At 64.3% G+C, this 22,863-nt stretch overlaps 1 protein-coding gene across 2 annotated transcripts; it reads right to left on the bottom strand.

Moving 5' to 3' along the window:
• Window positions 1–144: 144 nt before the first annotated feature.
• On the bottom strand, window positions 145–21,052 carry BMP1 (bone morphogenetic protein 1). 2 transcript variants are annotated; one of them, XM_053966431.1, is made up of 20 exons: window positions 20,872–21,052; window positions 12,856–12,969; window positions 12,632–12,778; window positions 12,425–12,542; window positions 11,606–11,784; window positions 11,387–11,492; window positions 10,915–11,039; window positions 8,789–8,904; window positions 8,495–8,597; window positions 6,585–6,701; window positions 6,365–6,510; window positions 5,664–5,859; window positions 5,464–5,589; window positions 5,195–5,355; window positions 4,904–5,084; window positions 1,707–1,832; window positions 1,503–1,630; window positions 1,218–1,431; window positions 887–1,137; window positions 145–660 (listed from the first exon to the last, which is right to left on the bottom strand). In XM_053966431.1, the coding sequence occupies exons 1-20, from the start codon at window positions 21,008–21,010 to the stop codon at window positions 526–528; spliced, it is 2,928 nt and encodes a 975-aa protein (XP_053822406.1). In that variant the 5' UTR covers window positions 21,011–21,052; the 3' UTR covers window positions 145–525. The 2 variants fall into 2 exon arrangements, with proteins under 2 accessions (XP_053822406.1, XP_053822407.1); XM_053966432.1 differs by lacking the exons at window positions 145–660; window positions 887–1,137; window positions 1,218–1,431; window positions 1,503–1,630; window positions 1,707–1,832 and adding an exon at window positions 2,362–2,545.
• Window positions 21,053–22,863: the final 1,811 nt, after the last annotated feature.

Genomic DNA, 22,863 nt, shown 5'->3' with positions numbered 1-22,863 from the left:
GCTCCGTCAGAACCCCAAGGATGGGGCTCCTCCCTTAGGATTGGGGGTCCGTGCAGGGTCCTGGCTGCTTTTCCCCCCAAGTCCAGCCCCATTTTGGGTTCTGTTTTGCTGGGCTGGAAGCAAAGAGGCCGGGGCTGCCCCCGCTCCAAGTACAAGGGTATTTATTTCATGGGTACAAGAGAGAGACAGCACCTTGTGTGTGTTGGGCTCTTCCTGGTTACTGGTTTGTACATTCAGAGCTTTGGCCGGGGCAGGGGAGGGCAGTGGGTCCTGCTCGGCCCCCCCAGCACCGGGGTGGGCGGCTGCCAGCGGGGGGACCCCCCCTGTGCCCCCGTGCCGTGGGCGCCCGAGCCCCGGGGCCCCGTGCGAGCGTGTCTTGAGTGCTGAGGTTGGCTGTGTGCTCCTCCTCCGTGCAGTCTGTGCGGGGCAGCGCTCCCCACCGTCCTCCCTGCCCTCCTCCTCCTCTTTCTCCTCCTCTTTCTCCTCCTCCTCCCCTGCCCGCGGCGGGGCCGGGACCCCCGGCCCTCATTTCCTCGTGTGCAGCGTGTCCTGGAACTTGGTGCTGGTGTAGCGAAGGTGGAAACCCTTCTTGTTGATGGTGTCGTCAGAGTGGAAGCGGATCATCACCGAGTCTCCGGCCGAGTAGACCTCCTCGGGGGGCTGCGGGGGTGAGGGAGGGGGTGCTCAGATCCACGAGCACCCCCGGGGTGAGTGCCCATTGCGGGTGGGAATATTTGCACTGTGGAGGGTGGGGATCATCACACCAGACCAAATTCCCCTGGGGATTTCTCCGCACCGCTCCGGCTCGGTCTCATCCCTCACCCTGCACCCTCACTCCTCGCCCCTCACCCCAGCCCAGCCCATGTCCCCTCCGTGCCAAGCTCACCCCGGACCCGCAGAAGCGGCCGAGGCGCGGCGCCGTCCCGTCGTAGCCGTCGAAGAGCTCCATGTAGTCGTATCCGCAGTCGGCCTCCTCCTCGATCTCGAAGGTCTGGAAGATGAGCTCCACGCCGAAGCCTTCCTCGGCCATGATCACCCACTCGCAGTCCGAGCCCCCCGGGTAGTTGTTGTCCCCAAATTGCGCGTGGGAATACAAATCCTTGGTCTTCACCTCGGCACGCACCTGGCCCCCGCACACTGCAGGAGAAGCTGGGGTTTAGGGGCGCCCACGCTGTCACCCCACCCCAAAACCCCATTTCCCAGCCCCACGGAGGCACCTGTGGTGTGGGTGGCCTCGAACCCCTTCTTCTGGATGGAGTTGTCAGACACAAACTTGAGGAACATCTTGTTGCCCGAGGAGACGATGGGCTCGGGCTCCTTGGCCCCACAGAAGCGACCGAGTGCCGGGGCCTTGGCGTCCTTCCCGTCGAAGATCTCCAGGTGGTCGTAGGTACATTCCTGCTGCGCCTCCACGTCCAGCTCCGAGAAGGTCTGCGGAGGTCCTGGGTGAGGTCAAGGCTCGGCAGAGGGGACCCCAGTGCCCCCCACCCCCCAACCCCTACCAGCTTGATGCGGTGCCCCGGCGTGGTGCTGATGGCCCAGGTGCACTCCTTCTTACTGGGGTATTTATCGGGCCAGTTGGGGCTGGTGATGGTCCCCGAGACGGATGTCACCTTGTGGTCACAGCCAGCTGCCGGGACAGCGAGGAGGGTCACGGAGGCGTGGATGGGGGATTCCCAAGGGAATGGGGAGCGGGCTGGACCCACCTTCCTTGCAGTCGTGCTTGTTGTCGTGCAGCACGAAGCCGCTGCGGCACTGGCACTCGTAGCTGCCGAAGGAGTTGAGGCACTCGTGCTGGCAGCCCCCGTTGTTCTTGGAGCACTCATCCTTGTCTGGGAGAGAGCAGAGGGATCCCTGAGCGGGCTGGGAAAGCCTGGAATGCTGCAAATCCATCCCAACCCCGGCCCCACAGCCCCGCTGCCCTCCAGCCAAGCAAGCGCCCCCGGGCAGCAGCAAGCAGCTCCAGCATCCCGCTTCCAGCGCCAGCCCCCGCAGGGACGGGACGGCTCCTCCTCTCCCGTGGGCTCACCCATGGGTGCCACCATTACCTGCTGCCAGGACGGACGGGGGAGGCAGAAAAACACACAGTGACAACCAAAGATGCACAAGAAAGACCAGGACGCGGGAGTCCCTCTTTACTCATCGATAGGAAATGTCACAGACACGGTAAAAATCGGGGGGAGGGAAAAAAAAAAACCAAAAACCAAACAAGGTCAGCTGGTCAATGACAAAACCAAGGGGGTGGGGTGCTTAGAACCAAAAAAAAAAAAAAAAAAAAAGTGTAAAAAAAAAAGTGTAAAAAAAAGTTAAAAAAAAAAAAATAAAAATAAGGTCAACAACCAGTTCTGTCAAGCAAAAGGCTGCCGGGGCCGGCAGCACGGCTCGGCTCGGTCCCACCGTGCTCCCGCACGGCTCCGGGGCCGCGGCGTTCCTGAGAAAGACGGAGAGGATGGAGAGGCTCAGGAGGGGCCCCGCGGCCGCTTCTGCATGCGGAACTTCAGGCCGGGCGGGCGAGATTTCGGGGGCTGCAGCTGCTGCTTCTTCTCTGCAAAGAGACAGGGAGAGAAGGGGGGGAGCGATGGGGGGGCGGGGGGCGGCGGGGGGCGGCGGGGGCATGCGGAGCGGCAGCCGGGGGGGAAGCAGCAGCGAGGGGACCCCCGGGAGCCCCCTCTGCGGCCGGGGCGAGCGGCTCTGCGGGGAGGAAGAGGAGGAGGAGGAGGAGCAGGGGGCACGAGGCTGGCTCCGGGAGGATGAGGATGGGCTTTGGGTGGGTCCCTAGGGGTGTCCGGTCTAGGAAAGGCAGTGGAGGGGTTTGGCATCACCCCGAGCTGGCCGGACTTACTCCGGACTTACTCCCACCACTGCCCGAGCTCCCTACCGCCGGTGTCGGGGCTCGCCAGCCCCTCCCTCAAACACCCCCCCCCCAAAAACCCCTCCAGGTCCCATCGCTCCCCCTGCCCGCGGGGCGGTGTTTTGGGGAGGGAAGCCAGCAGCAAGCGGGCACCAGAGCCCCCAGCGTCCCGCTCCGAGCTCACAGCGATGCCGGAGAGGAGCCGGGATCCCTCCTGGAGCCAGCGGCGAGGGGGGTCCTGCCCCGGCCCCCCCGGCCCCGCGGCCGCCTCTCAAGCGGGAGGCTGTAACCTGACGTCTCCTCGGTCTGAGGGAGGAGGAAGCGAGGCGGAAAGGCCCGTTTGGGTTTGGGAAGGGGCTTCTGGGCTCAGAGCAGCTCCAGCACCGCGGGGGGAGCTGGCGGGACGAAGGGAGCCTGGGCGGGCGAGACAAGAGCAGGAGAGAGTTGGCAGCGGAAAGAAGCCCACCGGGTCGGTGCCTTTAGCAATCCTTTATTCCAACCAGCTTGCTCGCCGCCACCCGGCATCGCCGTGCGCTCACCGTTCTCCCCCGCGGGCATCCGACGGCTCCGGGCTGCTCACCGCCCCTCAGCCCCCGGCAGCGCCTCTCCCCCCGCTGCGGACCCCCCAGCGCCGGGCGGGGCTCGGCCGAGGGCCGGGGGGACCTACCTGGATGCCGACACCGTGGCGGATTCCCGGGCGGAATGCGCATCCTTACGCGCGAGCCGACGGAGCCCCGGGCCGCGTGGAGGAGGAGGAGGAGGAGGAGGAGGAGGAGGAGAAGGAGGAGGAAGAGGAGGAGGAGGAAGGGGTCACGTCTTCGCCGGGGAAAAACGGGCGCCCAGACGGCCAGGCTGCCCCGCGGCACCGAGGGACGGGGCTCGTCCGGAGCACGGGGACCCTCCGCGGCCAAAAAGGGGCCGCACGGGAGAGGTTTTGCCCGGGGAGCGACCCCGGAGGGACCAGAGGAGGGACCCCGCTGTGGCCAAGTCCTCCAGGGCGGTCCTGCTGCCGGGAAAGCCCGAGACCTGAGCGGGGGAAGGTGGAGGAGAGGGTTTGGTGGTCTATTGTCACCGCACATCCCAGTGGGGTGAGGAAAAAGAGGGAAAAGGGGACAGGGAAGGAGCCCGAAGTGCTCCGGGGGGTACTCACCCGGCTGCCCCGTGGTCGCGCTCGGCCGCCGGGCTTCCCCGAGGAATCGCTTTGTGGAGGGTGCCGGCTCCCGACGGCTGGGCCCCCTGGGCCGCCCTACTCGCCTTGGTTTTAATTAAACAGATAAAGCAAAGACACTCGATCCCCGGGCCCGCGGGGCTCTGCCGCTCCGGGAAATCCCCGGCGGCCCCTCAAAAACGGCCAGCGGGAGGCTCACGGTGGGTGCTGCGGCTCTCTCACAGCTGGGATGGCGTCCAGGGCACTGTGCCACACGAGGGTCCCGCGGCAGCCCCCAGCCCGGGGTCCAGCCCCGGCTGCATCCAGCGTTTCGCTCCGTGTCCCCATCCCTACCCACAAGACCCATCCGAAGGTGACACGGTCTCCTGGCGGGGTGGCCCGGGAGAGGAGAGCGGCCCGTGGGGCAGACAGGGAGAGGCGGGTGATGGTTTTTGGGAGGAGGGATCGCTCCGCGGAGCTCAGCCGTGGCCGGGTGCTGACGCCGGGATGCGGAGCGCCCTGCCCGGGAAGCGGAGGGAGCCGGTGCCGTGCAGCAGAGCGGGGAGCAGCAGCAGCAGAGCGGGGTGTCACCGTCCCCCCACCCTGGTAACGCCACCCGAGGGGTGCAGCACCCGGGGCCGAGCACATCCCTGTCCCCAGCGGGACCCCAGCATCCCCACGCCACTTGGGGAGCCCCTGAGAGCACCTCTAGATATGAAGTAAGAGCCAATTGTCCCCCGAAAGAGGAGAAAAATCCCCAAAATGTGCTGCCAGCCAGGCTGCCTGTGGCTGGAGGGTTTTGGGACCGGGGGCTGCACCCCTGGCGTGGGCAAGGGAAGCGTTAGCGGGGGCTGGCTGGGTGATGGAGGGCAGGGGACGCCCGTGCTGGGGCCGGGCAGCTCTACCTGAGAAGAAATGGGCCTTGAAGCCCTTTTTGGAGACGGTGTTGTCGGACTTGAACTCGATCCTCATGTTGTTGTACTGGGAGGTGATGACGTCGGGCTTCTCGGCGCCGCAGAACTTCCCGTGCAGCTTGGAGTCGGCCGTGAGCCCGCTGCGCACCTCCACGAAGTCATATTTGCACACCTGGGGGAGGTGACACGGGGCTGGGGACACGGCGGTGCCACCCCGGGGGCCGCCAGCAGCGTCGGGGGCGGCACGCGGCGCAGAGAGGGGCTGTCCCCCCCCAGACTCACATCGTTGCCTTCGGTCTCGAAGAAGTCGAACTGGAGGGAGATGCGGTACTGGGTGGGGGCCACCAGCTGCCAGATGCAGTTCTTGTTGGGGGGATACTCCTTGGGCCACCCCGGGCTGGTGATGGAGCCGTTGAGCTTGGTGAGGAAACCTCCGCAGGCGGCTGCAGGGCGGGACCACCCAGCGCCCGTCACCTCCACAGGGCTGGGGACGCGGCAAGGGGCGCGTGGGGGCGGGGGGGGTTTGGGGGTGGTCTCGGGGGGACACTCACCCTCGCAGCGGCGCTTGTCGGATGCCAGCTCGTAGCCAGGGTCGCAGGCACACTTGTAGCTGCCCAGGGTGTTGACGCAGCGCTGCTCGCAGCCGCCGTTGTTGGGGCGGGAGCACTCGTCCATCTCTGGGCAGGGCAGGGGGGGTGAGCGGCCAGGGGGCCGCGACCCCCCCCAGCACCCCCCGGAGCACCCCCCAAACCTTTGAAGAAGTTGACGGCGAATCCGGCCTTGTTGATGGAGCCGTCAGAGACGAATTTCATCCAGAGCTTGTTGGAGGTGCTCTTGATGTCGTCGGGTTTGTCGTAGCCGCAGTAGCGGCCGATGAGGCTGCTCGAGTCGCTGCTCCCGTCCCGGATCTCCAGGTAGTCGTAGGCGCAGCTGTCGTGACGCTCGATCTGGTGGGGGGTGCAAGACAGCCCCCAGTAATCGACACAAGAAGGCTGGTCAATAATCCTTGTTAAGAAACACATTGTTCTTTCGCATCTCAGTTCGCTACAGGCTGACCTGATTGGTCCTTTAATTAAAACACCATCGCTGTTGGTTAATTAGGAAACCACCCTTTGGTTAAAGAGATCTCTGTTACACCTTGCACATGTGCACAACACCAGGGGCAGCAAGTTAAGATAAGAATTGTTTCTCATTCTTTTCTCTGATCTTCTCACGGCCTTTTTCCCAGAACGATGCCTGGGAATGTTGTGTTTCTTTCTGTGGTCAGAGAGCTGCTGCCACAGAACAGGGGTGTTTTTGTCCCAGCACCCCCAAACCCTTCCCGCCCCTCTCATGTGGGGAAACTGAGGCACGGAGGCGGTGCTGACGGATGCAGCAGCCCCAAACCCATCCTGAGGGAGCACCGGGATGAGGAGATGACCCCTCCCCAGCCTCGGGGGGACGCTGACCCACCTCGAAGGACTGGAAGGTCAATCCCACGTGGTAGCCCTCGGACACGGTGATTTTCCAGACGCACACCTTGCTGGGCCGATAGTCGTCGGGGTAGTTGGGGGACTGGATGTGGCCGTTGTCCTTCTTCACGTCCCCCCCGCAGATGGCTGGAAGGGAGGAGCAGCAGCCTGAGCCCCCCCAGGCCCCACGCCGCCCCCTGGACCCCGCTGCTCCCCCCTACCTTCGTAGACGGCGAAGAAACCTTTGCCCACCCAGTTGCTGCTGCTCCGAAACTCCACCCAGAGGCGGCTGTCGGTGGAGACGATGGGCTCGGGCAGCTTGTTCCCGCAGAACCTGCCTGGGGAGGAAGGCGTGCTGGGCTGCCGTGCTGGAACCCTCCTCTTCCTCACCGGCACCTCCTCGTCCTCGCCGCCACCTCCTCTTCCTCACTGCCACCTCCTCTTCCTCACCGGCACCTCCTTGTCCTCACCGCCACCTCCTTTTCCTCATCATCATCTCCTCTTCCTCACTGCTATCTCCTCTTCCTCACTGCCACCTCCTCTTCCTCACCGCCACCTTCTCTTCCTCCTCACCACCTCCTTTTCCTCATCATCACCTCCTCTTCCTCACCATCATCTCCTTTTCCTCACCGCCATCTCCTCTTCCTCACCGCCACCTCTTTTTCCTCACCGCCACCTCCTCTTCCTCACTGCCATCTCCTCTTCCTCACATCATCTCCTCTTCCTCACTGCCACCTCCTTTTCTTCACCACCATCTCCTCTTCCTTGCCTTCTCTTTCTCATCATCACCTCTTCTTCTTCGCTGCCACCTTGTTTACCTCACCATGACTTGCTCTTCCTCCTCAAGACCTTCACTTCATCACCACCACCTCCTTTTCCTCATCATCACCTCCTCTTCCTCACTGCCACCTCCTCTTCCTGCTCACCAGCTCCTCTCCCTCACAGCCTCCTTCCCTTCATCACCACCTCCTCTTCCTCCTCACCACCTCCTTCTCCTCACCGCTACCTCCTCTTCCTCCCTGCCTCCTCCTCCTCTTCCTCACCACCTCTTCTTCCTCACCATCTCCTCTTCCTCACCACCACCTCCTCTTTGTCACCACCACCTCCTCCTGGTCCCCTCGCTGCCCCTTTCCAGCCTGAAGCCAAAGGCTGCTTCTCCCTCCTCTCCTCCCTCCACTCCCCTCCGGCTTTTCTGGCTCTTTCACTTCAGCTGGTCATTCCAGGGGACTCGGGAATCCTGGGATTTGGGGAACATCCAGCTCATGGGGACGGGACTGGGATCCCAGAATCTCCCTGGGGAACATCCAGCTCCTCGGGGTGGGACGGGGACACTGGCATCTCTTGGGGAGCATCACAGGGATGGGACGAGGATGCTGGAATCTCCCTGGAGAACATCACAGGGATGGGACAAGGACGCTGGAACCTCCCTGGGGAACATCACAGGGACACAGGGATGGGACGAGGATGCTGGAATCTCCCTGGGGAACATCACAGGGATGGGACGAGGATGCTGGAATCTCCCTGGGAACATCACAGGGAACATCACAGGGATGGGACGAGGATGCTGGAATCTCCCTGGGGAACATCACAGGGATGGGACGAGGATGCTGGAACCTCCCTGGGGAACATCACAGGGACACAGGGATGGGACGAGGACGCTGGAATCTCCCTGGGGAACATCACAGGGATGGGACGAGGATGCTGGAACCTCCCTGGGGAACATCACAGGGACACAGGGATGGGACGAGGACGCTGGAATCTCCCTGGGGAACATCACAGGGATGGGACGAGGACGCTGGAATCTCCCTGGGGAACATCACAGGGATGGGACAAGGACACTGGAATCTCCCTGGGGAACATCCAGCTCCTCGGGGCGGGACGGGGACACCGGCACTCCCTGGGGAGAGATGTGCCAGCCAGCTGGATCATCCAGACTGGTCTCACTGGTGTGGCCTAAACTGGGAGCTCCATTCACCTCAATAACCCCCCTGGGGGGTAATTCCCCCCTCCCCAGGACTTTGGAATACCAGGCAGGCAGGGAGAGGGGCAGAGGGAATCCCCTGGCCCCGCTGCCGGCCCCGGAGCGGTCCCGGCGGGCAGGAGGAGCGGGCAGGAGGCCCCGGGTTGTTACCTCGCAGCGTGGCCTTTCTCCAGAACCCGTCTCTCACCTCCACGTAGTCGTACCAGCACAGCCGGCTTCGGTACAGGTCCAGGGTGGTGAAATTCAGGATGATCTAAGGGTGGGAAGGAGCAGGAAGAGCGTGGGGTGAGCTCCCCCCACACCCCATCTGCCGGGAGCCTGGTGGACCCCAGACCCGCTCTGCCCGGAGGGGGATGCTGGGACTCGGGACACCCCAAAACAAGGCTGGGAGGAGGAAGAGGAGGGCTGGGAGAGGGTGGGAGCCGACACCCCAGCAGTCAGTACCTTCTCTCCGGGGGTGACCGAGATCCTCCAGACGCAGTGCATGTGGGCAGAGTACCCATTGGGAAATTCCGGGGAGGAGAAGTTGCCCTGGCTGTCCTGGAGTGTCTCCCCACAGGCTGCAGAGGGAGAAAAGCGGGGTTCAGACCCCTCAGGGAAAGCCCCAGCAGCAGGAAGGGCATCACTGCCTTCACCCCCAGCCCCAGCGCCCTTTTCCCACCCGAATTCCCGGCCCTGAGGACCAAAAAAAAAACCCCATCACCGCCATCCCCAATCCTCCCTGGAGCGGCTCCCGGCTCCGTGGCACCCCTCCAAGGCCCCGGCCGGGGGGCAGGAGCGCTGCCGGCCCCCCCGTGCCGTGCCACGCCGCGGGGCCCGGCTCGCCGCCCGCGCTCCGGGCAGGTTTCCGCAGCCGCGGCTGGAGCCGGCCCAGCGCTGCCATCTGGAAGCCACATGACACCGCGGCCGCGGCACACGGAGCTCCGCCGCGGCTGTCGGGGGGCCAAGGCGGCCGCCCCCCTCCCCACCCTCCCGCTCGGAGCGGGGGGCACGAGATGAAAGGTGAAACGGTGCAAAAAAGGCCGCTTGAAACCTGGGCTCGCTGCCTTTTTCCCCTCCTCGCTTTGCAGCGCAAACAAAAGAAGGGGACACTTGTGATCCATAGAAGCTTTTGGGGGGGGGGGGGCTTCTCTTTTTTTTTTTTTTTTCCTTTTCCTTGCTCCAAACTAATCACTTTTCCTGCTCCCCTGAAGGCGGCACGGCCGTGGGGCCCCTCACAAAGGCTTCTCTCTTCCAGGCTGCTAATTAGTTGCTGGAATTAAGCGGGAGCGTGCGGGAGCCAAACTCCTTGCAGATGTTGCCAGCACAGCCCCGGAGCACGTGCCTGCTGTCGGGGGACTCGTGCCAGCCACCCCCTCCCCGCGCCTGGGACAATGCCACCGCTCACAGCGACAGTCCCAGAGCCCTTCGAGGTGACAACAGAGCTCTGGGCACGATCTGCTCCAGCCCCAGCGGGATCTGTGGGCTCTGATGGGATCGGGATGTCCCGTCCCACCTCGTCCAAACCCCTCTGGGTGCCGGGGTGGGATGGAGGAGGCTCTTGGAGGAGGCTCCGAGGAAGCTCCGCTCCCCAAGGGTGCTTGTGGGGTCAGAGGATGCTCTCAGGGGATGCTCTTGGGGGAATGGTCTTTGGAGGATTTTTCAGGAGGATGATCTTCAAAGATCCTCTGGGGGGATGCTCTTCCCTTGAAGGATTCTTTCGTAGGAATTCTCTGTGGAGACGCTCTTTGTAGGGTTTTTTTGGGGGGATGCTCTTGCAGGAGGCTCTGGGGGGAGATGCTCTTTGAAGGATTTTTTGGGAGATTTTTTTTGGGAGATGTCCTTTAGAGGATGCTCTTTGGAAGATACTCTTGGAGGATTTTTTCGGGGAATGCTCTTGGGGCATGTTCTTGGCTGATGCTTTTTGGGGGATGCTCTTGGGGGATGTTCTTTGGAGGATTTTTTCGGGGAATGCTCTTGGGGCATGTTCTTGGCTGATGCTTTTTGGGGGATGCTCTTGGGGGATGTTCTTTGGGGGATTTCTCTGGGGGATGCCCTTGGGGGATGTTCTTTGGGGGATTTCTCTGGGAGATGCTCTTGGGGGATGTTCTTTGGGGGATTTCTCTGGGGGATGCCCTTGGGGGATGTTTTTTGGGGGATTTCTCTGGGGGATGCTCTTGGTGGATGCTCTTTGGGGGATTTCTTTGGGAGATTATTTTTGGGGTTGCTTTTGGAGGATGCTTTTTTGAGGGCTGCTCCAAGAAGAGGCTCTAGAGAGGATTTTTTGGGACAACGCTCTGGGGGGACGCTCTTTTCTCAGAGGAGTGGGAAGAGAGGGCAGCCGAGGACACCCTCACACAGGCAGATTCTGCTCACAGCCCCCCGAAGTGCCGTGGATGGAGGAAAGCACCTTGAGCGCTCTTTGGGGAACCCCACAGCAGCGAGAACCCCAAAACCACTGGAAACAGGGAATCCATCCAGGATGACGCCACTTTTGCCAAGATTTGGGGTGAAGCCGGGTGTTTCCCGGGAAATACAACCCCGGGGCTGCTCCCCTGGGCTCTCTGTGCCCTCGGGGTGGTGCCACTCACCTGGGCAGCGGTAGAGCTTGCGGGCCTGGGCAATGTCCCCTTTGCTGAGCCGTGTCCTCTGGCCGATGGCGGGACGGACGCCGTTCACGTCGTATTTGGGCAGGATGGTGTCCAGGAAGATGCCCCTGGGGCAGGAAAGGGATGAGCCGGGTGGGAATCGCCGGCCCTGAGGCCTCACCACCGGGGAAGGATGCTAAAAACAGCCTGGCTAATTAAAGCAGCCTGGCTAATTAAAGCCTGCGGGCCGGTGAGTCAGCGGGGATGTGTCCCCAGTGGAGGTGACCGCGGGGACAGCAATTCCCTGCTCTGGGAAGGGACACTGAGGGGTTTCATCCCACCCAGAACGCCAATGGAAACCTTTCTTGGAGGGAATTAACTCTGTCCACAGCTGGTAACCATCCTCAGGGGTTGGGGCCACTGTGCCATTGTCCCCAGGATGTGAGGTGACACCAGGGGACACCCAGGGCCCTACCTGGAGAAGGTGTTCCTGGCGTAGTGCATGATGCTGTCGAAGTCGTAGGTCTCCCCCAGCGACTCCACCTCCTCCGGCTCCATCTTGAGGAAGTTGTATTCCTGCCCTGTGGAGGACAGGATGGGGGCACTGCCAGGGGGACCCCAACTTCGGCAGCACCCCACCGCAGGGATGAAGAGGAGGAGGAGGAGGAGGAAGGGAAGGGAAGCTCATCCCCACCTGGCTGGATGTTCTCCCGGATGATGGAGACGTGGTCATCCCGGTCGGGGCGCGTGTGCTCGTGCCAGAACCCGATGACGTGGCCCAGCTCGTGCACCACGATGCCGAATTTGTCGCAGTTTTTGCCGATGGAGATGGCCTGGGGTCCCCCTCCTCGGCGGCCCACGTAGGAGCAGCACCTGGAGGGGAGGCACCAGGTGATTCCCGGCTCTCCGGTGTGGACATCGCGGTGTTCCCCAGCCAGGGGTATCACGGCAGGGGTCCCACAAAACGTTGGGCATGTGGGAATCACCCCTGATGCAGAACTTCAGGCATCCTCACATCCTCGAGTGAGGAACTCGAGCCTCAGCTCTGCCTGGGAGAGCTCAGCTGCTGCCATGGCATGGCACAGCACGGCATGGCACAGCTGCACCAGCCCCAGATGCCACCCGTGCTCCTGCTCCCACGGGTGCCCACCCAGCTCCCTGCAGCCATCCTTGCCCCTGCCCTGCCCCTGAGCTGCTCCAGCCCTGTGCTCTGGACCCGGGCTCAGGGTTTGCACCCACGCAGGGGCTCCCATTCCAGGGGAAATCCTTCTCCTAACCACCATCTGCTTGGCCAGGGCCGTGCCCTGACGTGTGAAGATGCTGAGCTCGTCCAAACCCCTGTTTCCTTTGGCGTCAGCCCCGCTGCAAGCCCGGGCTGGTGCCGCGCCACCGACCTCATCTCCCGGCGGCGAGCGCCGAGCTCCTGCACCTCCTGGACCCCGAGCACATGGATCCCCCCCTAAAACCAAGCCCCAAACCCCTGGGACAGCTCCTGGAGCAGCCCTGGACGTACCCACAGGGGCGGTAGGTGAACACGATGTAGCTGTCCTCGTCGTTGCGCTCCAGGAAGGTGACACAAGTGTGCTTCTCCCAGTGGCGCATGGCCTGCCGGAAGATGGCTCGCTGGCTGCCTGCGGAGGGGCGGCGGGGGGGGGGGTCAGCCCGACGGGGAAACTGAGGCACGGCAGGGCCGGACACCCCTCGGCTGGCTGTCACTCACCGCTGAAGTTGCCGCTGATGACGTAGGGGATGACCCCGTCCGGCCACACTCGCTCCGGCCGGGACGTGGCGGCGCGGCGGCTCCGTGCCCGCTGCCGGCCCCGGCGGCGCCGAGGGTGGCCCGGCCGGGGGCTGGTGGCGTTGCTGCCTGTGGGGATGGCGGGGTCAGCAGGGGCGGCCCCCGCGGATGGAGGCGGGCAGGGGGCACTGGGGGCACGGCGGTACCTGAGGAGTTGGAGGGCAGGCGGGTGATGGTGTGACGGGCCAGGTCCACCACCCGGTCCACCTGGAAGAGCTGCAGGTCCTCCTCGTCCAGGGCGATGTCACCCAGGAAGGCGGCTGGGAGGGGAAGAGGAGGTGTGAACCCTCCTTTGTGGATCCCAAATCCCCTCGGGTTCCTTTCCCCAGCCGCTCCACGCCTGGCAAGCCCCCAAGATGAAGGCAAACCCTTCCTCCCCTCCTCCTCCTCTTCCTCCTTCAGCTGAGCGTGGTGCCGGCCGGGCTCCCCCTGCTCCCCAGCAGCTGGAGCCAGCCCCGCTCTCACATCTGGATCACATAAAACCCATCCATCATTAGGGTTTCTATTATTATTTGTGTTGCAAGACTGCCTTTCTTTCCCCCCACTTTTGCTGGCTTTAGGACCCCCTTCCTGCCTGGCTCTTGCCCCCCGAGCTCCGACAGCCCCAGGATGCTCCAACCAGCGACCTCTGAGTCATCTGCCAGCGCGGAGCGGAGCCATATGGGCCGGGAAGCTCCCGCTGCGCCCAGCGCCCGCAGGAGCGGGGCCGGCCGTCTGCCGGGGCCGGGACCCCCCCTCCAACACCAGGGCATGCTTTAGCATCACGGGGCTGGAGGACATAACCCTGCTCGTAACCCTTCCTCCTCCTCCTCCTCCTCCGTGACTCGGGGCCGCGGGACACGCGCGGCTCCCGGCGCTTGGCCGGCCCCGAGCCCCGGGGACGCGGCGGCTCCCGCGGAAACGCCGGGGCTGGCTGAGGTCAGGCGGCGGCTCCGGAGGTGGCCGCAGTGGGGTCGGGGTTCCTCAGCAGTTTTTTGGGGAGAGCAGAGGGTGCCTGGAACCCCCAGGCCTCGCCACCCCTCGGGAAGGGCAGTGGTGGGGAATGGGGTGGCCGGAGCAGCTCAGGGGATGAGGGCGAGCGGAGCCAAGGTCGCGCTCCAGGCAGTTAAGCAAATGGATCCCAAAAGAGCCACTAATTATGAAGGCAAGGCGGGACAATGAGGATAACCCGGAGAGGTCCAGAAAGCCGGCACGGGGTGAGAGGAGCAGCCATGGGATCAGAGGAGCAGACTGGATCCCATCCCTTTCCACGGCCCCGAGCCCAAACCTCGCCCCAGCGGTGGTGTGGAGCGCTTCGGGGTGAAGGAGCCACGGTTTGGGGCTGTCCCCAGCACTGACCGGTGGGTGAATCCCACCGGGGGAGGCTCTGGGGTGGAGAGCAGACCTGTGGCAGCGCCGAGGGAAGAGCAAACAAGCCGGGGCCGGCACCTCCCCTGGCAGCGACCTGCGGCTGGCACGGCCAGGCTGCAATTTGAGGGCAGAGCAGAGGCAGGAGCCGGCCCCGGCCTCCCCACACCCTCCCCGGGGCCGGGAGAGACGTGTCCGAACGGGCAGCGCGGGGGAGGACCAGGGCCGGGGAGCAGGACGAGCATCCCGTGCCAAGAGCTGCATGGAAAGACAAGGGAAAGTAAGCTCGCTTACAGCCGAGCAAGCGCCGGCGGAGCCAAGTGATATAGAAACCATATGTGAGGGATTTGGGAGACGTGAGAGAGCCGGGCAGGCCAGCCCGGGGATGGGGGGCTGCTTTTCCCGGAGGTTTGAGGCAGCTGGGCTGCCCCAGAAGCCCGCAGGCCACGGGGGACGGAGGAGGGTGGCTCCCGGAGAGGCCGTGGGGCTGCCCCGGCAGCGATCCCTGTACGGACACGTCGGGGCCAAGCCCAGAGTGTCGGATTGAGAAACCTCCAGTTTGGTTTGGGCTCCGGTCACGTCCTCCTCCCACTCGCTCCCTGTGCACCCGTGGAATGAGGTGACACGTGGGGTACTTTGGGAGGGGTCTCTGCTCACCAAAAGCCCCCAGACTCTGTTAAGCTCCCCAAAGGGCTTCCCTGGGGACACTGCCACGCTGCTGCCACTTGTCCCTTCCCTGTTCATGTGGGAGAGGTGGAGGGGACTCCTTGCAAGCAAAGGGGACCCCCTGCAAGTGAGGGGGACCCTCTGCAAACAGGGGGGTCTCTTGGCAGGAGAGGTCCCAGCCCTCTGCTGGGCACAGCCCAGGTTGGAACAGGGGGAAACACCCCCCGAGGGGTCACACCCCCAGCAGCCATTCCCTGCAGCACACCCCCTCACCCCGCCAGGGCACGGCGCCCGAGACCCCAAACCAGGGGACACAGATCCCCAGCCATCCCTGGAGGTGTCCTGGTGCCCCCGAGCTGCTCCCAGCCTGGGAGACCGTGGGCTGTGCCACAGGGGGCTGCTCTCTGCCCAGTCACAGAGGCCCTGGGGGCAAGGTCCGAGCCGCGGCGGTGCCAGCGGGGAGGATGCGATGCCAGCGGGACGCCAGCTCCAAGGTCAGGCGTGGGGCACGGAGCAGTCGGGAGTGAAGAAGAGGAGGGGAGGATCATCCCAGCTCCATCCCTGCCACCCCCCAGCACACAATCAGCCCTTTGGGAGCTGCTCCCACGGAGCTCTTCCCCCTCCGCAGCCGGGAGATAGCTCAGCCCTCCTCTGTTGTTTGACTTTTCGTGCTGTGTTTTCTTTCGGGTTCTCGGAACGGTGACGTAACCCCGGGGCCGAAGCTTTAGACAAACAAGGTTTTTCATTCGGACCCGGGCCAAACCCCTCAGCACCCCATCCCGATCCTACAGGCACCTCCTGCCCCCTCAGGGCTCCCTGGCTGCCCCTGTAGGGTCCCTGTCCTCCCTGTCGGGGATGCAGGAGCTCAGCATCCCCCTGGGCAAGGTGAGCCGTGCAGGGGGTGGCCACGGGCCTGACCTCTCTGGCATCGCTGGGATTTTGGGATGAGCCTGACCTCGGGCCCCACCAAGGTTGGGAACCGTGTTGCAGGAAAAATACGATAAAACACGCGGTGGGAAGAGGCCGGGGCGCGAACGCGATGTTCTGCTGAGCCGGGAAAAGCAAACAGAGCCATGGGGAAGCCTTGGCAGGGCGGGCGGCAGATAAACAGCACGGGATCATATTCCAGGTCAGTCTGGGGCAGAGGAGGCTCCGTGCATGGTACAGGGCAGGAGGGACCCTCACCCCTGCCAAGATCCACCAGAGGGTGGGAAAGACCCTCATCCTCCTGTGGGTCTCAGCAGCCCTTGAAGGACACCACGCAGGGGGGACCCTCATCCCTGTGAAGATCCCACCAAAGAGCACCAGGTGGGAAAGACCCTCAGCCTTGTGCAGGTCCCACAGGTGTTTGAAGGTTCCTGAGCGGGAGGGATTCTCATCCCCGTGTGGGTGCCAGGAACCCTCAAAGGGCCCTGTGCAGGATGGGCAGCGTGGGCCCAGCCCAGCATTCCCTCAGAGGTTCAGCAGCTCCATCCCAGTCATCCCAAACCCTCGTGCGAGTCCCGAGCATCCCTCCGGTGCAGGCAGGATTTGGGATGTGGAAGGAAGCAGGGATTGAACCGCTCTGCCCCAGCAGGGAACGGGATGGAAGCGAGATCTTAGATAAGTGCACCGCGGCCTCAGCCGAGCTGCCGGGTTGTAAAGCCACGGAGCCACCGGAGCAGCATCCCACTGGCTCCCGGAGCCCTTAAATATGTGAGGAATGCTCCTCGCACCGCCCCTCGCCCCCGCACGCCGGCCCAGCTGCGCGGCAAAACACGCCGGGGCCGCGGCCCGACGAGAGGGGACCCCTCTGCTCTGGGGGGTCCCCTGGCCCCGGGGGTCTGCCCTGCCCGCGGCGGGGGCGGGCTGGGGAGGTGGAAGGATGCCGAGCATCCCGGGGTTTTGGGGCTGGGGGAGCAGCCGGGTCCCCGCAGGGAGACCCCCGGGACAGCGGGGACAGGGCGGAGGGGAAGCAGCCCCTCTCCTGCCCCCCGGCACCGGCGCAGCCCCTCTCCCGGTGCCCCTCGCCGGCGGCGGGAGAGAAGGAGCAGCCAGCCTGTAAACGCCGGGGCGAGGAGTATTTGCTTTCCCAGAGCACCTTCCGAGCAACACAGCAGGCACAAAGCAGGAATTCAAGCCTCCGAGGCCAGGCTGGGAGCCAGGCCAGATCACGGCCCCTGTGCAGGCTTGGGGAAACTGAGGCACGGGGAGATAGAGCCACGGGACAACCCCCAAGAGCTCAGATATCCGTCACTGCCATCCCCCACCTCCGGCTTCCCGGCTGGAGCATCCTTATCGCATCTGGTGGTTTTGGGATGCCCAGAGCTGTGCCAGCACCTGGCACCGGGCATCCAGCAGCTGGACAAGGCACAGAGGCTCCAGGACAACATCCAAGGTGGAGGGATGATCCCAATCCCGAATTCCCTCCGGTGCAAGGCACATCCTCCCTCCGCCAACGCTTCCCACAGCCAAATTCCCTCCCCAGCCCTGGGCAGTGGCATTCAGGCTCCAGCCAAGCCCTTTGCCTGCTCCAGGCCATGAAATAAGCACCGTGGAGGAGCCTCTAATAAACATCCCGGGCAGCAAACAAATTCCCGGGGCAGGAAACGTCCATCAGGGGCAGGTTGGGAGTGGGAGGGATGGTTGGAGCACTCCAGGGGAGCCTTTTCCTTCTGCTCCTCTTCCGTGACAGCAAACGGAGGAAAAAGCCTCCTGCAGGGCTCGGCGTGGAGGATGCCAAACCCGAGGCACGCCGGAGCCCCGGGACGGAAGGAGCCGTGTGCAGGGAGCGAGGTCTCCCCGCATCCCCTCTGCAAAGCCAGGTCACCGAGGAAAACACATCCCGGGCCAAGAGCACCAGTTCCTGTGAAAGGGAGAGCTGCTGGAAAGGAAAATATTTGGGAATTGCACTGCCAAGGGGATGTCGGGGGGGGTTGTCGTCACTTTGGAGAGGAGCCTGGTGGCAGCGGGGACAGCGAATGGAGACGGGGACGGGCCCTGACACCCGGCTCCACACACGTGGGGCATCCCGGGCCCTCCTGTGCCGGTCCCCGGCTCTGCCAAAGGGCTCCCAGACCTCTGGACATCCTCCCCGGGGCTCTGGCTGTAAACATCCCCCCCTGTTGTGCTTCCTGTCCTCACAATCCCCCCTCCCAGCACACCTTAACCCCTTCCGAGGCTGCTCCCGGCTCGCTGTCAGTCCCTCCTGCAGCTCGGGATGTTCCCACTGCCTTCCCCACGTGCGTGGAGCGCGGTTTGCCACGCCAAGTGTGCCAGCAGCGATCTCCCGCAGCCCTTGGCCAGGTGATAAGCGGGACCTCCGCTTCCCACGGCTCGGCGGGATGCGCTGGGAGCCGTTTTCTCTCCAGAGACCTCTAAGAATCCTCAGCAAAGCCACAGGCGGGCAGGAGGACACGTTGTTGCCCGGAAAACACCCTTCCCGGGGAGAAATTTCGGGGAAACCCCACGGCGAGCCATTCTCCCTCCTCTCACCGCGTCCCCCACCCCCCGGCCGCTTTGTTCTCCCCGGGTCTCCCCGGGGCCGCCCCGTCCTTCCCGGCCATGTGTTTCCCAGCCCCGGATAAAGCCTCAGGAAGCGCCGTCTCCCCCCTGGGCACGACCCGCCGGCGTGAATCAGCAGCCGAGGCGTTTCCCAGGAGCCAGGGAAGGGAGGGCAGCGAGGAGCGAGCCCCCGGCCCCGCCGTGGCACCCCGGGCCCCCGCCGGAGGATGCCGCCGCGCCGAACGGGTGATTACACAAAGATAAAGCAGATCCCGGGACGGGCCTGAGATTTCCAAGGTTTGCCGAGCCCTGAACCGCAGGCCTCCCGCCGGCCCCGGCTCCGCGGGTGGATTTTTACCCTGCATGAATAAGTGACATATAACGGCTGGAAAATATTTTTGGGCAGCTTGACAAGTGTGACTGCAACCAGTAGCCTGGGCTGGCTACGCCTGGAAAGTGTAATCTAGGTGAAATCCCAGCGGCTGGAGAACTCCAGGCACAGCTGGGAAGCTCCTACAGCCGGGAAAGGGGGCTCAGACCCCCAGCCCCATCCGTGTGTCCCGTGGTTCTGCCACGCAGGTGATGCTGAGCTCCCCGTGGGAGTTTGGGAGAGAAGATCCCCCCCAAACACCCACTTTGGGGGGCTGTGTGACCCCCCAAGGGCTCTGCACCCCCGTGTTCCCCTCCCCAGGGGTGATAGAATGCCGGACAGGGGGGTTTCAGCCCCCCAGCTTAGCCAGGCACCCCAAATTGTGGATGTGGAGCTGACCCGGGGTGCAAGGTGGGCTCCAACCCACACCCCCGGTGCTGGGGGCACCCAAGGGGTCCCGGCTCCCACCCCCAAACTGCTCAGCAAGCCGGGATGAGCCAGAGCGAGCCCTGGGGCCGCTGTCCCAGCGCAGCTGGGGGTGGTGGGAGCCATTCCAGCCGCCTTTCCCAACCGGAGATCCGACCCGGATCTGACCCGGCGGCTGCTCCCGGGCACCGAGACCTGACCGGGTGAAGGGAAGCCGGGGCCACGGCCGGTTCCTTCCTCCCCGGCTGCCCGGGGGCTGCTCCAAGGGCTGCATCTCCCAGCGGTTTCCCGTTTTGGCATCCTTGGAAGCGACGCGGCGGCACGGGAGGCTCTTCCCCTTCCGCTGGCACCGCTGCAGACGGGTGGCATCACCGGGGTGGCCGGCGAGCCGCGGGCAGCCGGTGGCCTCAGGATACCTCTGGCATGAGGAACACAAATCCCTCGCCCGGTGTTTTCCCCTCCCCGGAGCCACGGCGGTGGCAAAATTTCGGTGCTCGGCTGTTTCTGGCACTGCCCAGAGCTCAGGGGAGGATCTCAACACCCCAAAACTGAACCAAACCCTCACATGGGATACCGGGGGGTGGGATCAGGGGGAAGCCATGGGGGGGTCAGGAGGATGCCAGGGGGTTCTGGCTCCCCGGAAAACTGAATTTCACCATCTCGGTGCTGTGGAGCCAAACGAGGGTGAATCCCCGGCTCGCTCGATGCGTGGCAGGGCCTGATCCCCTCCCCCCCGCCCCCCACTCCCGTAATTAAATTAATCCCATCAGGATCTCATAAAGGCAGGACGGGAAGGGGAAGGGGGCGACAGCCGGCCCCGGGAGGCGAGGGGGGGGTCTCGGGGTGCACAGGAGCGGGGCGAGGAGGGGACAGCGGAAAGCTCATGGATCGGGTGAAGCCTCGTCTCCGCCGCTCAGCTGGAGGAAGCGGGAGCGGAGGGAAGGCTCCAGCCGGCTCTGCCCGGACGGTTTTGCAAGCCTTGCTGTTTCAGCCCGGGAGGGCAGGAAGGGAAGGATTTTTGGCCAGAAAAAAGCCCTCGTGTAGACAGAGTTATATCAACAGCCGCCTTGCAGCGCAGACAATGCCAGTACAGAGAAACGTGATCCCCCGCCAGACCCCGGCCCTCGCAGAGGGCTCAGCCCTGCACGGCCCTCCCGTGCCTCAGTTTCCCCCCTCCCCAAATCCTTCCATCCCCTTTAGCTCGCACTGGGAGACAGGGTGCTGCGCCCCGCAGCACCCAGTTTGTTCCCAGCCCTTCCAAAACCTGGGGAGCAGCTCCGAACCCCCTGTCCCGGCACGGAGGGACCCCAGCCCGTGGTGGCACCTCCCGGGTGTCCCAGGGGGGGACGAGCTTTGGCTGCAGGCTGGGGGAGAGGGAGAAAGCCAAGGGGTGCAGAGTGTGGGTTCAGGGATGGGGGGCGGGATGGGGGTGTGGGGTTAGGGGTGGGGGTAGGGATGGGGGTGCAGGATGGGTCCGGCTCTGTGGTGGCGTGGGATGGAGAGGGGGGGCTGGGATGGGGGGCTGGGGGCTCCCCGCCGCCTTTGACAGCTGCCAGTGCAGCCAGGAGCGGGGAGGGAAAGCGGGGCGCCGGGCCAGCCCCCCCTGCTCCTCACCCTAAGTACAACCAGATGCATCCCGGAGCGGGACCGGCCGCTGCTCCTCCCGTCCCCCCGAGCCGCGGCGGCCGGGACTCCCCGGGTCCGGGGCGGCGGAGCCAAGTTCCGCCGTGCGGAGCCCAGAAGTGCGTGCTGGGCTCACTCACACTCGCCGCACTCGCCCGCACTCCCCCGCACTCAGTCCCGCACCCGCGGCCCCCGCGCTCCTCTTTGTCCGCCCGCCCGCTCCCCGCCGCGCATCCCCCGCTCCTACCGGCTTTGCAGGGGTCCTTGTAGTCCAGGGGCTCCTCGTCCTCCTCCTCTTCCTCCAGCACGTAGGAATAGTCCGGAAAGCGCAGGGCCCGGGCCAGGAGCAGGCAGAGGAGCAGCCCGCAGCTCCGCAGCCCGGCCATGGCTCCGGCCGGCGTTTTTTTTTTCCTCTCTTCCCTCTTTCCTTCCCTTCTTCGCTTTTTTTTTTTTTTTTTTTTTTTTTTTTTCCCTCCCTCTCTCTCCCTTTTTTTTTTTTTTTTTTTTTTTTTTTTTTTTTTTTTTAGGGAAATGAGATCTGGCGGGGGCGGGTTCAAGCGCGGAGCTCGGCCCCTGCAGCCCCGGGCGCAGGGCTCGGAGCGGGGCCAGCGCCGGGGGGGCGGCGGGGACGGGCTGTTGCGGGGACCTGGCCCGCAGCCTCCGCTCCTGCACCCTCCGGGCTGGGGCTGTCCCGTCCCGTCCCGTCCTGCACCTCCCGGGTCCCGTTTCGTATCCCCCGGTACCGATCGTGCTCTCTCCGGTACCGTCCCGATCCTACAGAGCCTCCCCGGTCCCGGGTCGTGCTCCCTGGTACCGATCCCGCTCTCCCTCAGTCCTGTTTAGTTTTCCCCGGTACTGATCCCGGTTTCCCCCAGTCCTGTTCCGTTTTCCCCGGTGCCGATCCTGATCTCCCTCAGTCCTGTTCCGTTTTCCCCGGTGCCAATCCTGATCTCCCCCAGTCCCTGTTCCATTTTCCCCTGTACCGATCCCGATTTCTCCCTGTCCTGTTCCGTTTTCCCCGGTGCCGATCCTGATCTCCCCCGGTCCTGTTCCGTTTTCCCCGGTACCGATCCCGGTTTCCCCCAGTCCTGTTCCATTTTCCCCTGTACCGATCCCGATTTCTCCCGGTCCTGTTCTGTTTTCCCCGGTCCCAAACCCACCCCCGTCCCCCAGAACCGATCCCTCACCCGCCGCTCCGTGTCCCCCGATATTTCTCCTGCCCCACTCCGTCCGGTGTTCCCCCGAGTCCGACCCTCGTTCCCCTCCCCGCTCCCATCCGGTGCCCCCAGCCCCGTTCGTGCCACCCCTCGGTCCCGTCTCATATTCCCCGGTACCGATCCAGGCCCCCCTGCACGCCCTGGATCCATCCTGGCCCCCCAGTATTCCCAGGACACAAATTCCACATCTCCCAGCACCCATCTGTCCCCTTCGGTGTCACCCCGTGTCCCCCAGCACCCCCAAATTACCCAGCCCCGCACCCCATGTACCCCAAATTCCCACCCCACATCACAGCTCCCGCATTCCCCACATTTTCCAGTCCCATCTCTCCAGGTCCTGGACTCCCAGTCCTCCATGTCTGCTTCTTCAGCCCTTATCCTGCACCCCAAATCCTGGCCAGCACCCCAAGGACGGAATGAGCACCCCAGGAGCTGGAAAAGCACCCTGGGAATGGTGGGCAAGGAGCCCAGGAGCAGGATGAGCACCCCAGGAAGGTTGGGTGAGTGGAGGAGCACCCCAAAAGCTGGGCAAGCATCCCAGGAAGGGTAGCCAGGCACCCCAAAAGTGGGATGACCACCTCAGGGAGGGTGTGTGAGCACCTTGGGATCAGGATGAGCACCCCAGGAACTGGAAAAACACCCTGGGAATGGTGGGCAAGGAGCCCAGGAGCAGGATGAGCACCCCAGGAGCAGGATGAGCACCCCAGGAGCAGGATGAGCACCCTGGGAATGGTGGGCCAGGAGCCCAGGAGCAGGATGAGCACCCCAGGAACTGGAAAAACACCCTGGGAATGGTGAGCAAGGAGCCCAGGAGCAGGATGAGCACCCCAGGAGCAGGATGAGCACCCCAGGAGCAGGATGAGCACCCCAGGAGCAGGATGAGCACCCTGGGAATGGTGGGCCAGGAGCCCAGGAGCAGGATGAGCACCCCAGGAGCAGGATGAGCACCCTGGGAATGGTGGGCCAGGAGCCCAGGAGCAGGATGAGAACTCTGGGAATGGTGAGCAAGGAGCCCAGGAGCA

The sequence above is a fragment of the Vidua chalybeata genome, chromosome 28, assembly GCF_026979565.1.
Source record: "Vidua chalybeata isolate OUT-0048 chromosome 28, bVidCha1 merged haplotype, whole genome shotgun sequence".
Lineage (NCBI taxonomy): Eukaryota > Metazoa > Chordata > Aves > Passeriformes > Viduidae > Vidua > Vidua chalybeata.
This window is presented reverse-complemented; position numbering and strand designations above follow the sequence as displayed.